At 36.0% G+C, this 14849-nt stretch overlaps 2 protein-coding genes across 2 annotated transcripts in view; one reads left to right on the forward strand and one right to left on the reverse strand.

The window, feature by feature from the left end:
* Nucleotides 1-324: 324 nt before the first annotated feature.
* On the reverse strand, nt 325-3947 carry LOC131840736 (uncharacterized). The gene is made up of 2 exons (XM_059188928.1): nt 3526-3947; nt 325-1983 (listed from the first exon to the last, which is right to left on the reverse strand). The coding sequence occupies exons 1-2, from the start codon at nt 3691-3693 to the stop codon at nt 1426-1428; spliced, it is 726 nt and encodes a 241-aa protein (XP_059044911.1). The 5' UTR covers nt 3694-3947; the 3' UTR covers nt 325-1425.
* A 573-nt stretch (nt 3948-4520) lies between these two features.
* Nucleotides 4521-14849, forward strand: part of LOC131840660 (double-stranded RNA-specific editase Adar) — a 74720-nt gene continuing 64391 nt past the window's right edge. Inside the window, exons 1-5 of the mRNA XM_059188836.1 lie at nt 4521-4556; nt 6252-6268; nt 7327-7417; nt 11169-11239; nt 12492-12635. Of these exons, the coding sequence (XP_059044819.1) occupies nt 4538-4556; nt 6252-6268; nt 7327-7417; nt 11169-11239; nt 12492-12635 (342 nt within the window). The 5' untranslated portion in view covers nt 4521-4537. The remainder of the gene's footprint in view (nt 4557-6251; nt 6269-7326; nt 7418-11168; nt 11240-12491; nt 12636-14849) is intronic.

Below are 14849 nucleotides of genomic sequence, written 5' to 3' on the forward strand. Positions count from 1 at the left end.
GTCTGATTTAATGATTTAATTTATTTAATACATTAAATCTGGCCTCACATTAATAGCTTCAATCGGATGATGAGACCGTTCGATTAACGCATACGGCTCCAGGTCCTGCCCTCTTTGGTAATACGCTAATCAGAATACGGTTGCAATAGACAATAGTCTAACTGGATCGAATAATATGAGGACTGGTTAATGCTTATATAAAAATCATATTTGATATATGTTAACTATAGAATATGAGTAACAGATCTCTAGCATTTACGATGTTGAAGTCATTCTTTGTACCAAGTGGTACACAAATATTGATGGGGATACTGTTGTTGGCATTTCTCAAGTCAGTAACAGTACTCAATATTGATCATAATTGTAGTGTATGTGGAAACACTAGTAGTTTATTATCGTCTCGAGCCGAGCGTACACGGACCGCCGTGCGCAAGAGGGAAGGGATTCCCTGCGCAAGCACCGCGGAGTAAAGACGTGGAGCTATGGCTAACGAGCCGATATTATGTCGATAACAACTTACATACAAGAAGACATAAATAACAAATAAGTGAACACTATAATAATGATCGTAGTTATGTAAAAGTGCGTCTATAAAGCATTTCTATCTAAAATTACCTTCATTGGTGTGGGCAAGTTAATACTTATTTTATACCAATTCCTTGAAGGTACAACTACCTCTTTTAAATTATCTGACATTATTGAACGGAAAATAGACTGGCATCTATTTATACCTTCCTTCATCTGTTTTGGGGAAGTTAAACCTTATCTTATGCCAATTCCTTGGAGGTTATTTACCTCCATATATTATTGGGCTAAACATATATCAATCGAAATGAAGTCGATTTACATATTGTTTATTTATTTTTTTATTTATAAGTTTGGACGTTCATTTTAAACCTGTAGCACCGGAGATCTTTTATGCTCGCCCTTTTTATTAGGCGTTGTATGCAGAATGTAGATGATCTGTAAGAGGATTCCCGGCAGAATAGATTATATGCTTCTCTGTAGGAATCCTCACTTTTGATTTTAGAATTATGCTCTCTTATGTCCATAGAAGCAATGCTCTCCTCGTCCCCAGTACCTATACATGTCGCAGGTCACCGAGACGACAGATGAGTGTTTACAGCTCTATGCATTCAAATATTGCTACCTGATACACACACATTTACCTCGCTCACGAATGTGTATATCTTTCTTTGTTAACCTTGCGATTAACGCGCCATTTTGCTTAGGGTCCTCATGTATTACTACTACTACATTTCTAATACAGTTCCGTTCCAGAAGTCTATTTTACAGTTAAGGAATTTCACATTTATGATGCTAAATCATTAGTTCGATTTTCATTAACAAAATATAATTAAGTAGGTTCTCCTACATCTTAAACATCTTAAATATCTCAAGATATCCTTACAAACATAACAGTCATTAAAGCTTCTCAGCTTTTGTAAAAGTTATCGCTTTTTTCTGCAGTAATATCAACATATCTCTAATTTGTTCACTGTTGAAGTTGTTGTGCATAGGTCGGCTGTATTCTTCTATATTCTGCCATATTTGTCCTTCCTGGTGTTGGGAGCATACTCGTGCTTCGCTGGGCACATAAATACTTTTCAATGACAGTATATACGTCCTAAGAACATTATTAATTCTATGTAAATCCTTTTTATTGCATCCAGCGACTATACAATAAGTAGAAGTAGAGGAGAATCTCTTGAAGCCATTAATGACTAGTCTTTGAGTTTTATTTCTAGCTTCATTAACTTCTTGAAGTGTGGAGGATTCTTCATTGTCACTATTTTTCCCAGCAGTGCTATTCGGTGATGTTAAGGGATCTGGATCTAGTGACTGATCTGATACTTCAACCGACAATAAAGATGACACATATTCAACTGCTATATCACGTCGCGCATCTTCTGTTTGCTGTTTTTTATAGAAGCGCTCGGCACGCTGAGTACAGGGTCGACACGCTTTGTCGTCTTCGGATATCTGTAATGAGATAGATGATATTGTTAGCATTCCTTGGATTCACCGTGCGAACACAAAGTCTATTGCATAGCAGGGAGAGAAATTTAAAGCAGCGCAGGACCGTCGTGGAGATCTTTGGGGGAGGCCAATGTCCAGCAGTGGACGTCTTCCGGGCTGCGATGATGATGATGATGATGATGAGAGAAATTTCGTTCAGATGTTAGGACTAGTGAGTAGGTATGGTATAGGTAGACTTTGAAAACTACACCACAGTTTCGGTGTAGTTTTTAACATCAACACTTATTTTCACTATTCGTGTTGCTCTCCCCGCCCATCCATATTCCCCACCGCTGCCCATTCATAGCATTACGGTGAATCTTAATGTAATATATTCAGAAATTTATGTAGAAAAGAAATCAGAAATTCAATTCCTTGAAGCATAAACTTCTATTATTGTACGCATATGTACTGGATCAAATTAAGTATTTAATAAAAAAGCAGAAGTAGATCTCGTTCCAAGTTATCTGTATGGAATAATGTATAATTATTTGTATTTAGTTCACATATGCATTTCAGGCCCCTATTTACCCCCCCCCCCCCATCCCTCTTGTCAGCAAAAGTAAGCAAAGCTCTTACCCCCTCTCCTATTTTTCAATTCATGTATTGTTTTTTAGCAGAGACAATGTGAGGGTTGCCATTTGCATAAAAAAGTAAATAAAACCGATGATGTGTGATTATCTACCCTCCCCCACCCCCCATGTCATCCAAAATAAGCAAAGCAAAGACCCCGCCCCCACATAATGCTTATGTAATACTTGAACGGCCCCTAATAAAAAGCGACACTGAAATTATGTTGAACTTAAATGTTCTTATTATACGACTAGTTTTTTAATACAAGGCGAAAAGTCATAAAGTTAAATTTCAGCACTTTTGAATTGTCATATTTATTTTTTACTCTACCACTCATTCGTAAAAGCTTTCTCATCGGTAGAAGAACGAGCGAGAACTTGCGTGTTGCTCTTTTCAACAAATGCTGTAACATTATATTTTTAAGTCAAAATGTGGGAACACAAACTACCAAATAGGACTAATTCATTAAATAATATTTTAATGAATTAACTGTTTCACTAACTAAATAAAAAGTAAATCATTCAATAATGATTAGAGCAGACCGCTATCTACAAGCAGCACCCGTTCACGAGTATGACGATAGTTTAAAATACGTTTTCAAGAACAGTAAAGAAAATACTTAACACAATTTTAAAATAAAATAGATTTTAAATATCTAATTACTTTTATTAATTTTATTGCACTAAACATATTTAAAAAAATTAAAGTAAGGTATTTAATTCTAGACAATTTAGTATACAATCAGCTGTTTCCTATTCGGCCATATTGAAAAAGCTTTATTCAGGCATAGACAACCTCTATAGATTTAGAGATCTTTGCTTTTAATTTCGAAAGCTGTGGTGGCAATTTGGCAAGATCTATTTCATGTAAAACGGAATAGGTAATGTAACTATTATATTATACTAAAAGGGTAGAGAATTACAGTATACTTACATTGAATACATCAAACATGTGTTGGGCATAGGCCAAAATGTGTGGACGAGTGGTCAAATAGCGTTCTGTCAGTTGATAAGTACGTATTGAAGGTGCGTTCCGTCTGGTACGAGGTCCTGTGCTGATTCCACAGAAAAAACATTTTTTAGGCTGTTCGCCGTCAGCCATGGTACTAATGTAAAAAAAAATAAAGTGGCTAATAAGATGTTTACACTCTGATAGTCAATGGCAAACTAAACAAAAATGAAGACTGAAATGAGTGACGAGAACGGAAGGAACGAATAATTAGTCAACAAATCATCTGTCTCTTTTACTCTCATGTCTGGATGTGAACATAAGTCTTTGTCTTGTAATATATCAAAAACGCGACATTATAGATATTTTATTAAATAACGCGTTTTTGTTATTAAAACAATCCTCTATCGATTAATTCCGTTTTGGCTGGAGGCCGTCATTTTGCTATTTGTTCAAAATGGCGGACGTAGGTATGCCAAGTTTCGCTCACTCAAAAATTAAATCGTAGTTACTTTATAAAAAATTGGCAATTATTTTTAAAGAAAAAAAACTAAATATACAATATTTTCAAATGGCTAATTCATGATAGCACTAATAATTATTTTTATAAACACACACGCAACTAAAAATTATATTGATTTTTCTTCTGATGTGTTCCTTTAACACGTCCATTCCGTTATATAGATTTTTTTGTTCATTCTGATTGTACCTTTTTCTTGTTATTTACTTAGATTTGACAGCTCGGGGACAGAAATTTCGAAATTTTCCAGATGGACGTCAATATTTGCTACTGTAACATACCGAACAATATGTAATGTTTATTTTATTTTATTCTATTGATATAATTGAATATATATTCAATTTATAATATACATTTAACACAAAACCAGTTTCTTTATCTTTTGTAAGCATTTTTATTGAGTGTATGGTTAAATTTTAGTGGAAATTCGTTAATAGAGATATTATTTACAATATTTGTATTAGAAAAGGCAATACAATGGATTTCACGAGAAATGGTAAGTTTTCCATTTAAATACAGTCTTATGATTAATTTATATTTTATTAATTACGAAAACTGGAAACGAAAGTGATAAAAATGGTGCGAAATAAAACATGGATTTTTCGCGCTATTTTTTAAATGTTATTTTATTTTTAATTTGTTTTTTAATATTAGGTATATAGAGTTCGGTAAAGAGAGGTTTATGGCATTGTGTGCTAATCAAGGTCACAAAAATATGGATGTGGTTATAAATAGTAAATCATATAAAAATGCAACAATTATAGGAGATAGACAGAATATTTTTTTTTATACTACTATGGTGGCCAATAAGCATACGGCCCATCTGATGGTAAACGGTAGCCTATGGATGCCTGAACACCAGGGGTGTTACGTGCGTGTTGCTGACCAATTTGCATTATTGCATTATACAACGAAAAGATAAATAATGTGTCAACATGATGAATATGTATGATCTTTATGTGAAGCAAAAACGTTGAGCCTCTTTTTGGGAAAATTGCACCGACAGGGGTGAATAAAAGTCACACACTTTTCTCTATATATTATAAATGTTGTGCCACATTGTTTGTCTACAATACATTCATAAACTATTGAACTGATTGCAAATTTGATTTGCACAAAGATAGGACAGCTTACATCTCAATTTATAGTCGCAATATTATTTTATTCAAGAATCTTAGCCACAGCAACACATGGTTGGGTCTGCTAGTAGTTTATATAGAGAATGAGTGCAGTAAAAGTCTATGGTCAGAAAAGGCGTTATATATTTTACCAACATAGTCAGACAGGACTGACTTTTAAGAGCGAGGAGCTGCTCTACTGAGAGTGGCACTCTACCTGTTACATATTCAAATTAAAATTCTAAAATCATTTATTCATGTAGGACATTTTAGCCACTTATGAACGTCAAGTTTTTACATTATAATTTTTTTATCCCTACCGTCCAGTTCGGTATATAGATCCAATTGAGAAGAACTGGCAAGAAACTCAATTGAATTACCTTTTTTATAAAATCCAGTTTATTTACAATGCATACGTATTTATATAGGTGTCTATGTCTAACATTAAATGAAAATCCTGAACATGAACAACTATTGCCATGCACGCTCCTCATTCAAGTAATTGTTTAGTGAGTAATAGGCTTTGCTCAGTAAATATGATTTAACTCCTGAAATAAGGTTACATAAGGTCAATCGAGAGAGCTGGAGGAGCTGGAGAGCTGGAGCCTATGTTGGAAGGCACAAAGTTGTGGGTCATTTTTTTTCTTGTGAATAATGGAATGGTGCATTCACCTGTGCTAATATTTTACACTGGAGGGGGTGCCCCTCACGAGTGGAGGTATAAACTCCCTTATAAGATGAGCATGAGGTCAGGTCAGTTTGCCCATCATGGTAAATTTAGCATGAAGTTATCGTGATGATTTCCAGGAGGAACTACATGGAGGTGTAACATGGTACTTTGCTAGTAATGGGGTTATTAGTCCACATTAGCCGGAACAAACAAACAAACAGACTGACAAATATTGTAAAAAATGTTATTTTGGTGTATGTACCGTATTTATATTCATATGCATGTAGTAAAAAACGGTTATTTCAATATTACATACAGACACTCCAATTTTATTTATATGTATATATTAAATAGTTATAAATATAAGAGTATTCATATTCATAATATATTTCTTTTGTTTCAGATCCATTTGAAGTATTTGTAAGTACTTTTGTTTATTCTTTATTGTACACAAAAAAAAATTACAAGCATATAATTTATATTAAACTATCTTTTGCCCGCGGCTTCGCTCGCGTTATATTATTCCCTTAGGGATGGAATTTATCATAATTCTTTCTAGACGCCTACGTCATAAGAACGAAGCTAGGACAATGAATTTTTTTATTTTTTCTTTATTTGGACAAGGTCACTATTCCACGCGGACGAAGTCGCGTGCACAGCTAGTGATGTATATTACAAATTAATTTGACTGAATATGAATTTCAAGTATAGAAACAAAGATGTCTCTTACAACACTGATAAGGATTCACAGACCATAAACAATAGACAATGCTGATACTTTTATAAGGGGCATCAATAGATAGTATGACTTATTTCCTCCTATTAATTGTTTAACCAGTTGTTGTGTATTGAATGTTCTTTTTTATTTTATTATTTCAATGAATTAGTGCTAATCGGTAGTTTGTATTCACACACTTAAACTTAAATTGTAAGTAAGAATTAATTATTTAAAAGAGCAACACACAAGTTTCTTGCTCGTTCTTCTTGTGAAGACAGCTTTCCGAACGAGCGGTAGATTAAAAAAAATGTAATGACTATTCAAAAGTGTTTCAATGTAAGTTTATTTGAATAAATGATTTTCTATTCTATTCTATTCTATACTCCACATAAAATGGGTCAGTCATTAGTAATTTTTTTTTTCGGTCTACTAAAATGATATAATATTAGATATAATGCTGTTGGTCGCAGCTGGCCTTTACATTCAGCCGCTTCCCCTACCACTCGCGCTGCCGGAAATATAGCCGGGCGACATCTGAGCGAGAGGGCTGAATGTAAAAACACGCTGCCAGTCCTTTGACTTGCGCACGAAAAACCGACTATCTAGAGAGCGCCGGGCAGCGCGAGTGGCAGCACGAGTGGCAGCGCCAATGGCTCGGAAGTGTTTCCACTTTGTTTACACTCTTGCGTTGCTCACTTCCCTGCCCACTCGGGCTGAGTGTAAATTGGGCATTATACTATGTAATGATTTGGTTGCGCAGGATTCAAACAACGACATCAGCAGTACAACAGACTTCCTGATGCCGGCTGAAGAGTATATGGCACAGAAGAGACCACACAACGGACACTCATGTATGTAAGACTTTGAATTTAACTACCTGTTCTCGCGACTTCGTTCGCGTGGAATTTTGCTTAATTTATCTAAAATAAAAGTAGCCTAAATTACTTCTTATTACATCAGCTATTTGCCAAAAAAAGTCCCGTCAAAATCGGTTCAGCCATTTCAGAGATTAGCCGAAACAAACAGACAGAAATTGTAAAAAATGATATTTTGGTGTATGTACCGTATTTATTTTCATATGCATGTAGTAAAAAACGGTTATTTCAATATTACAGACACTCCAATTTTATTTATATGTATAGATTAAACGTACATACATTTCATAACTAAAGACCTAGTTTTTTTGGACTACTTTAATGCTGTTGGCCGCAGCTGGCCTATAGCTTCAACGGACGATAGGGGGCGAGTGTAGATGGCACTCCAAACCAAAGGAAGGACTTATGGAGCGGCTGAAGGCCAACTCCCGCCTGACGGTTACGACTTTACTCTGAGGGCATCGCTAGGTTCGAACCTCCGCTCAGGCTGTTGTAATTTCGATCTCTGTTTGAATTTGACGGGAGGAAGGAACTAGGGTCTAACGGTTTAGCACACTAACTTACGACCGATAGTTGCGGGTTCGATTCCTCGCACGGCACATTTGTAAAGCCGTTTCAGAGGAGTTTGGTAACAAACACCGCGACACGAGATTTTATATGTTAGAAAGTCAATATACAACATACGTCAATAACAAGAATTTTCCGTAACATTTCTGTATTATAATGAATGTATCCAGAGCCATAAAACTCAATAAAAAAAAACACATGCAATTTGTTCATAGAACAATAACACAAGCTAAATAATACGCGGGAGCCAAAAGAAAAAAAAAACAAATATCAGTTTTGTTGTAGCATAATTTTTTTATAGAGATCAAACATAGTCATCATTGACCGGTAGTTTTACAACATTACAACCTATTGGCAATTTCATATTTATTTCCTTTATTTTTGTCTTCTTTATTTTAAATGGCCGCCACCAATTTTGATCGGTGATTTTGCCAATGTCATGATTTGAGAGACACAGTGTAATTTGTAGATGTGACATTAAAGTTTCAAAATATATTTGACAACATTATTGAAATGTCATAATTGCGTTTTGTTTCATCAAATTGTAACATACGTACGTAATACAGTAATATAATATAGATCTATTTATCATTTATTAAAAATAACAAATAATTCTGTGTTTATAATAATTCGTTATCATTACAATTGAAAAAAATATAAACTCTATTGGTGTATTTACTTAACTTTCTTTTGCCTGTCATTGTTTTTTTATTTTTTTTTCTACCCTCCATTTTTATTATTTGTAACAGAATTTACTAACCGGCCAGTGTGTTTCTCCTAGCATAAAATTTGTAATTTATCGAAAGCAATTCTGAATATTTATTTAATTAATAGTTTATACGAACGATTTTATAATATTTTTTTGTAATATTTCGAATTATTTTCAATAATTTCTCAAATGTGCGAGGTTGGAGACACTGTATTGAAGATTAACGAAGGTAACCTGTCTGCCATTTGTTTATTTCCCGCTTTAATCGTAATTCTAAATTTTAAAACGTTTTATTTTCCTTTTTCCATGGCCTAATTAGAAATTTGAAAGTAAGCAATACATTTTTTTTTTGTTAAAACGGTAACCTGTCCGCCATTTGTTTATTTCCCGCTCTGATCTTAATTCTAAATTTAAAAACGTTTTATTTTCTTTTTACCCTGGCCTAATTCGAAATTTCAAAATACGAAATACTTTTTTTTTATTGAAACCATATGACACGTACAAATATGCTCTGCATATCAAAGATAACAAAAGTTGATAAAATAAGGTATACCACTAAACGTGTATCTATTGTATAGTAGCTGTGCCCGCGGTTTCCACACGCATGAAATTTATAACCTATGTGTTATTCTGATGTATAAGCTATATTACTATGAAGTTAAATCAAAATCAGTTCAGTAGTTATTGCGTGAGAGACTAACAAACATCCACCCAGCTATCTATCCATCCATACTCACAAACTTTCGCGTTTATAATATTAGTAAGATGTAAAAAAAAAGCTATATCAATTTCATATTGTTTTAACGGTAATTACCTAAGCTGATGTCCCACCTGATGGTAATTTGTTACCGTCGCCTATATACATGAACAGTAGAACGGACATCTCGTCATGAACAATTCGTCATATGACGGCCGTACAACCACTACCCCACTGAACACTGTCTATCACTTCATGTAATCCTGGTACTTTCAATGTATTACTGTACCTTTATATATAGAAAAAAAAGGCAAACAAGCTGACCTAATGGTATATGGTAACCGTCGCCTATATACGTGAAATACGGTCATCACGTTATCATGTGACACCTGTGATACGTTACGTTATCACTTTAAGTTCTATATATATGTATATATAGTAATTTCAAAATATCTATAACTTCATGTAATCCTGGTACTTTCATTGTATTACAGTACTTTTATACATAGAAATAAAATGGCAACTGCCCACCTGATGGTAAGTGGTGACCGTCGCCTATATGCATGACCAGCACTACGAACATCACGTTATCATGTGACACCTGTGATACCACTCATGCGTTATCACTCTAAGTTCTATATATATGTATATATAGTAATTTCAAAATATCTATAACTTCATGTAATCCTGGTACTTTCATTGTATTACTGTACTTTTATGTATAGAAATAAAATGGCAACTGCCCACCTGATGGTAAGTGGTGACCGTCGCCTATATGCATGACCAGCACTACGAACATCACGTTATCATGTGACACCCGTGATACCACTTATGAAACCCTCCTTACCCTTATACCTTCATACCCTGTAACTCCACTGCCATATCTCATCTTCAACCGAAACACATCTAACAAAGTAAGTTTAACAGGAGAAATAGATGTACATAAACGACTTTATCACGTTATCATGTGACACCCGTGATATCATTCATGCGTTATCACTCTAAGTTATATAATTTCACTGGCAGGATGTGCATGAAGTTGTAGGCAGTTTGAAGTGGGATACACTTCAAACTGCCTAAAACTTCATGTAGTCCTGGTACTTTTTCTGTAATATCACACTCTGTTTATACACCCTACACTAATATAAGTAAACAACCATACGCCCCGGCTTATAGTAAATAGAAACCCTAACTCATATACATGCATATACACCCGTGCTACCGCACATGCGCCGCCATTCCAGAGTACTAAGCTGTCACGCCTCTTATCCTGTAATTTCACTTCCTAATCTGCACCTTACAACCGAAACAGCTTACAAAGCAAGCTGCTTGCTGAAAGAGGTGAGACTGAGGTACACACGCAGACGAGTTTGTGTAAAATATACCTTAATGCATTTAATTATAAGATAACATTTCAAAAATATTTAATAACTAAATTCCCATAACCAATTTACTTGACTACGCAAAAAGAGGTAGTATTACATTAAAAAACAGCCACATATGATGTCAGTACTTAAAATGTTCTCTTGACTATTCTTAACATTGGGGGCCCCTAATTATACACAGAGATCGAAATTACGACAGCCTGAGCCGAGGTTCGAAAGCCTAGCGGTGCCCTCAGAGTAAAGTCGTATCCGTTAGGCGGGAGTTGGCCTTCAGCCGCTCCATAAGTCCTTCCTTTGGTTTGGAGTGCCATCTATCCACAGAGTACTACGGTATCTATTTTTTTTTTATTTTTAACTTTTATTTTATAGATGGCGAACCTCCAACAAAGCGGCCTGCGCCCAGTATACGACTTGGTGCTGGATTTAAATGGAACTTACAGGTTTGTTTTTTGTTTTGCATTATCATGTAATGATGCACCCGCCTGCGCTAACGGTATACGCTGGCGGGGCACCAGTGGATGATGATAGCATGGGCGTGAAGTCATGTCAGTTCCATGCTCTTATAATTTTATAAGAGCAAGAATAAGTGTGATACAGTGAAAGTACCAGGATAACATGAAGTTACAGGCAGTTAGGTTAATCTTTGGTACTGTTCATGTATGTAGGTGACGGTTGACACTCTTTATATATTATAGAGGATGATAGGGTGAGAATGAGGTCCGGTCAGTTCCATGCTCTTATAAAATAATAAGTGTGATACAGTGAAAGTACCAGGGTAACAAGAAGTTACAGGCAGTTAGGTGATGTGTTTGGTACTGTTCTTGTATATAGGCGACGGTTGACACTCTCTATCTCTATATATTATAGAATCTAATTTCTTCTATAATGTAATGGTGCAGCCGTCTACCCTAACGGTATACGCTAGCGGGGCACCAGTGGAGGATGATAGGGTGAGAATGAGGTCCAGTCAGTTCCATGCTCTTATAAAATAATAAGTGTGATACAGTGAAAGTACCAGGATAACATGAAGTTACAGGCAGTTAGGTGATGTCTTTGGTACTGTTTATGTATATAGGCGACACTCTACGTATTATAGAACTAGGTCTCCCATAATGGAATGGTGCACTCGCCTGCGTTAACGGGTTACGCTAGCGGCCACCAGTGGATGAGCATGAGCATGAGGTCAGGTCAGTTAGCACATCGTGGTAAAACCAGGAATTTATTTATGGTTTCCAGGGGGTACCTCTCGTAGCAAACTTATTAACAGTGTCTTCTCAGATGTCCATCAGTTCTCTTGTATATAGTACAAGCTCTGCTTATTTATAGTCGTCCTTGGTGGTCTAGCGGTTTAGCACAGCGACTTATTTCCGATGGTCGCGGGTTCGATTCCTCGCAAGGTGCAAAATTTGTATTATATAGAGTAATGAGTATGTTTGTTTATATCGGTCTGAATGTTTTCTATGTATATTATGTATGTATTAAAAATATATCAGTTGTCTAGTACCCATAACACGAGCTCTGCTTAACTTGGGTCTAGATGGCGCTGTGTGAATTGTCCTGAGGTTATCATTATTATTATTACTTATGACTAGATGGCGCTGTGTGAATTGTCCTGAGGTTATTATTATTATTACTTATGACTAGATGGCGCTGTGTGAATTGCTCTAAGTTTTATTATTATTTTGTTGGCAGGCTCTCGCCAATGCAGCAGAAGCAGTGCAGTCAGGTGGCAAGTCTCCGGTGTCAGCGCTGAACGAGCTCGGTGTACGGGTCACTTATACGGTGCTGAGACAAGGGGGTCCGGCCCACTGTCCCAGCTTCACTGTAGCTGTGAATGTGAGTACAGACTTTTATTTACTACTAGCTGTACCCGCGACTTCGTCCGCGTGGAATTTCACTTCATTTATCTAATATAAAAGTAGCCAAAGTTACTCCTTATTACATCCGCTACCTGCCAAAAAAAGTCCCGTCGAAATCGGTGCAGCCATTTCAGAGATTAGCCGGAACAAACAGACAGACAGACAGACAAAAATTGCAAAAAATGATATTTTGGTGTATGTACCTTATTTATATATATTTTTTTTTGAGGGTTGATAATGGAATGGTGCACCCGCCTGCGCTAACGGTTTACGCTGGCGGGGCACCAGTGGAGGATGATAAGATGAACATGAGGTCAGGTCAGTTAGCCTATCGTGCAAATTCACCAGGAATTTACAATGATGGTTTCCAGAGGGAACCGCGTGGAGGTCGACCTGACATGGTACATTGCTAGCAATGGGGTTATCAATCCACATTACTAACAATCCCCTTCCCCCCCCCCCCCCCTTATTTATATTCATATGCATGTAGTAAAAAACTGTTATTTCAATATTACAAACAGACACTCCAATTTGATTTATATGTATATATAACCTTGGGTTAGATTATTAAATATGTTTTCTTCCACGTACTATTCCACTTGGACGAAGTCGCGGGTACAGCTAGTATATTACAGCTATAATTTAATCTATTTTTGTCCAGTTACGCGTTTGGAGTTTATTTTATATTTTAACCTAATTATATTTAGACTAAATAGCAAAGATAACGGTGGTTAACAAGTCAAGCATTATCCTTGCCGATGTCTAATTATAGAGCACTAAACACTGAACGCGACTTTGTCTGCATTTTGATTTATGATTAATAGCCTCACGCATAATAGTTTGTGATTCAATCGCTCAGTTTAGTTCGTAGCTCTCTTGAGAACTAGTTCGCTCCCGAGTCGAGTCAGAATGGCAGTAGGCGCTTATTCCAAAGTAAAATAATAAATTCGCAGCGTACTTCTGGATGCAATTTTGATTTATGATTAATAGTCTCACGCATAATAGTTTGTGATTCAATCGCTCAGTTTAGTTCGTAGTTGTCTTGAGAACTAGTTCGCTCCCGGCTCAAGTCAGAATGGCAGTAGGCGCTTATTCCAAAGTAAAATAACAAATTCGCAGCGTACTTCTGGATGCAATTTTGATTTATGATTAATAGTTTCACGCATAATAGTTTGTGATTCAATCGCTCAGTTTAGTTCGTAGCTCTCTTGAGAACTAGTTCGCTCCCGACTCAAGTCAGAATGGCAGTAGGCGCTTATTCCAAAGTAAAATAACAAATTCGCAGCGTACTTCTGGATGCAATTTTGATTTATGATTAATAGTTTCACGCATAATAGTTTGTGATTCAATCGCTCAGTTTAGTTCGTAGCTCTCTTGAGAACTAGTTCGCTCCCGACTCAAGTCAGAATGGCAGTAGGCGCTTATTCCAAAGTAAAATAACAAATTCGCAGCGTACTTCTGGATGCAATTTTGATTTATGATTAATAATTTCACGCATAATAGTTTGTGATTCAATCGCTCAGTTTAGTTCGTAGCTCTCTTGAGAACTAGTTCGCTCCCTGCTCAAGTCAGAATGGCAGTAGGCGCTTATTCCAAAGTAAAATAATAAATTCGCAGCGTACTTCTGGATGCAATTTTGATTTATGATTAATAGTTTCACGCATAATAGTTTGTGATTCAATCGCTCAGTTTAGTTCGTAGCTCTCTTGAGAACTAGTTCGCTCCCTGCTCAAGTCAGAATGGCAGTAGGCGCTTGTTCCAAAGTAAAATAACAAATTCGCAGCGTACTTCTGGATGCAATTTTGATTTATGATTAATAGTTTCACGCATAATAGTTTGTGATTCAATCGCTCAGTTTAGTTCGTAGTTGTCTTGAGAACTAGTTCGCTCCCTGCTCAAGTCAGAATGGCAGTAGGCGCTTATTCCAAAGTAAAATAACAAATTCGCAGCGTACTTCTGGATGCAATTTTGATTTATGATTAATAGTTTCACGCATAATAGTTTGTGATTCAATCGCTCAGTTTAGTTCGTAGCTCTCTTGAGAACTAGTTCGCTCCCGACTCAAGTCAGAATGGCAGTAGGCGCTTATTCCAAAGTAAAATAACAAATTCGCAGCGTACTTCTGGATGCAATTTTGATTTATGATTAATAGTTTCACGCATAATAGTTTGTGATTCAATCGCTCAGTTTA

This window comes from Achroia grisella, unplaced genomic scaffold (genome assembly GCF_030625045.1).
Source record: "Achroia grisella isolate CSIRO2021 unplaced genomic scaffold, CSIRO_AGI_Agris_v1 utg149, whole genome shotgun sequence".
NCBI classification, from domain to species: Eukaryota; Metazoa; Arthropoda; class Insecta; order Lepidoptera; family Pyralidae; genus Achroia; species Achroia grisella.

What these genes read in the sequence shown, in the direction of transcription:
- LOC131840736 (XM_059188928.1), bottom strand. Translation starts at nt 3,693, where the DNA reads ATGGCTGACGGCGAACAGCCTAAAAAATGTTTTTTCTGTGGAATCAGC. An exon ending in ACATGTTTGATGTATTCAAT is followed by an intron (nt 1,984 to 3,525) that starts GTAAGTATACTG and finishes ATCTCATTACAG; the next exon opens with ATATCCGAAGACGACAAAGC.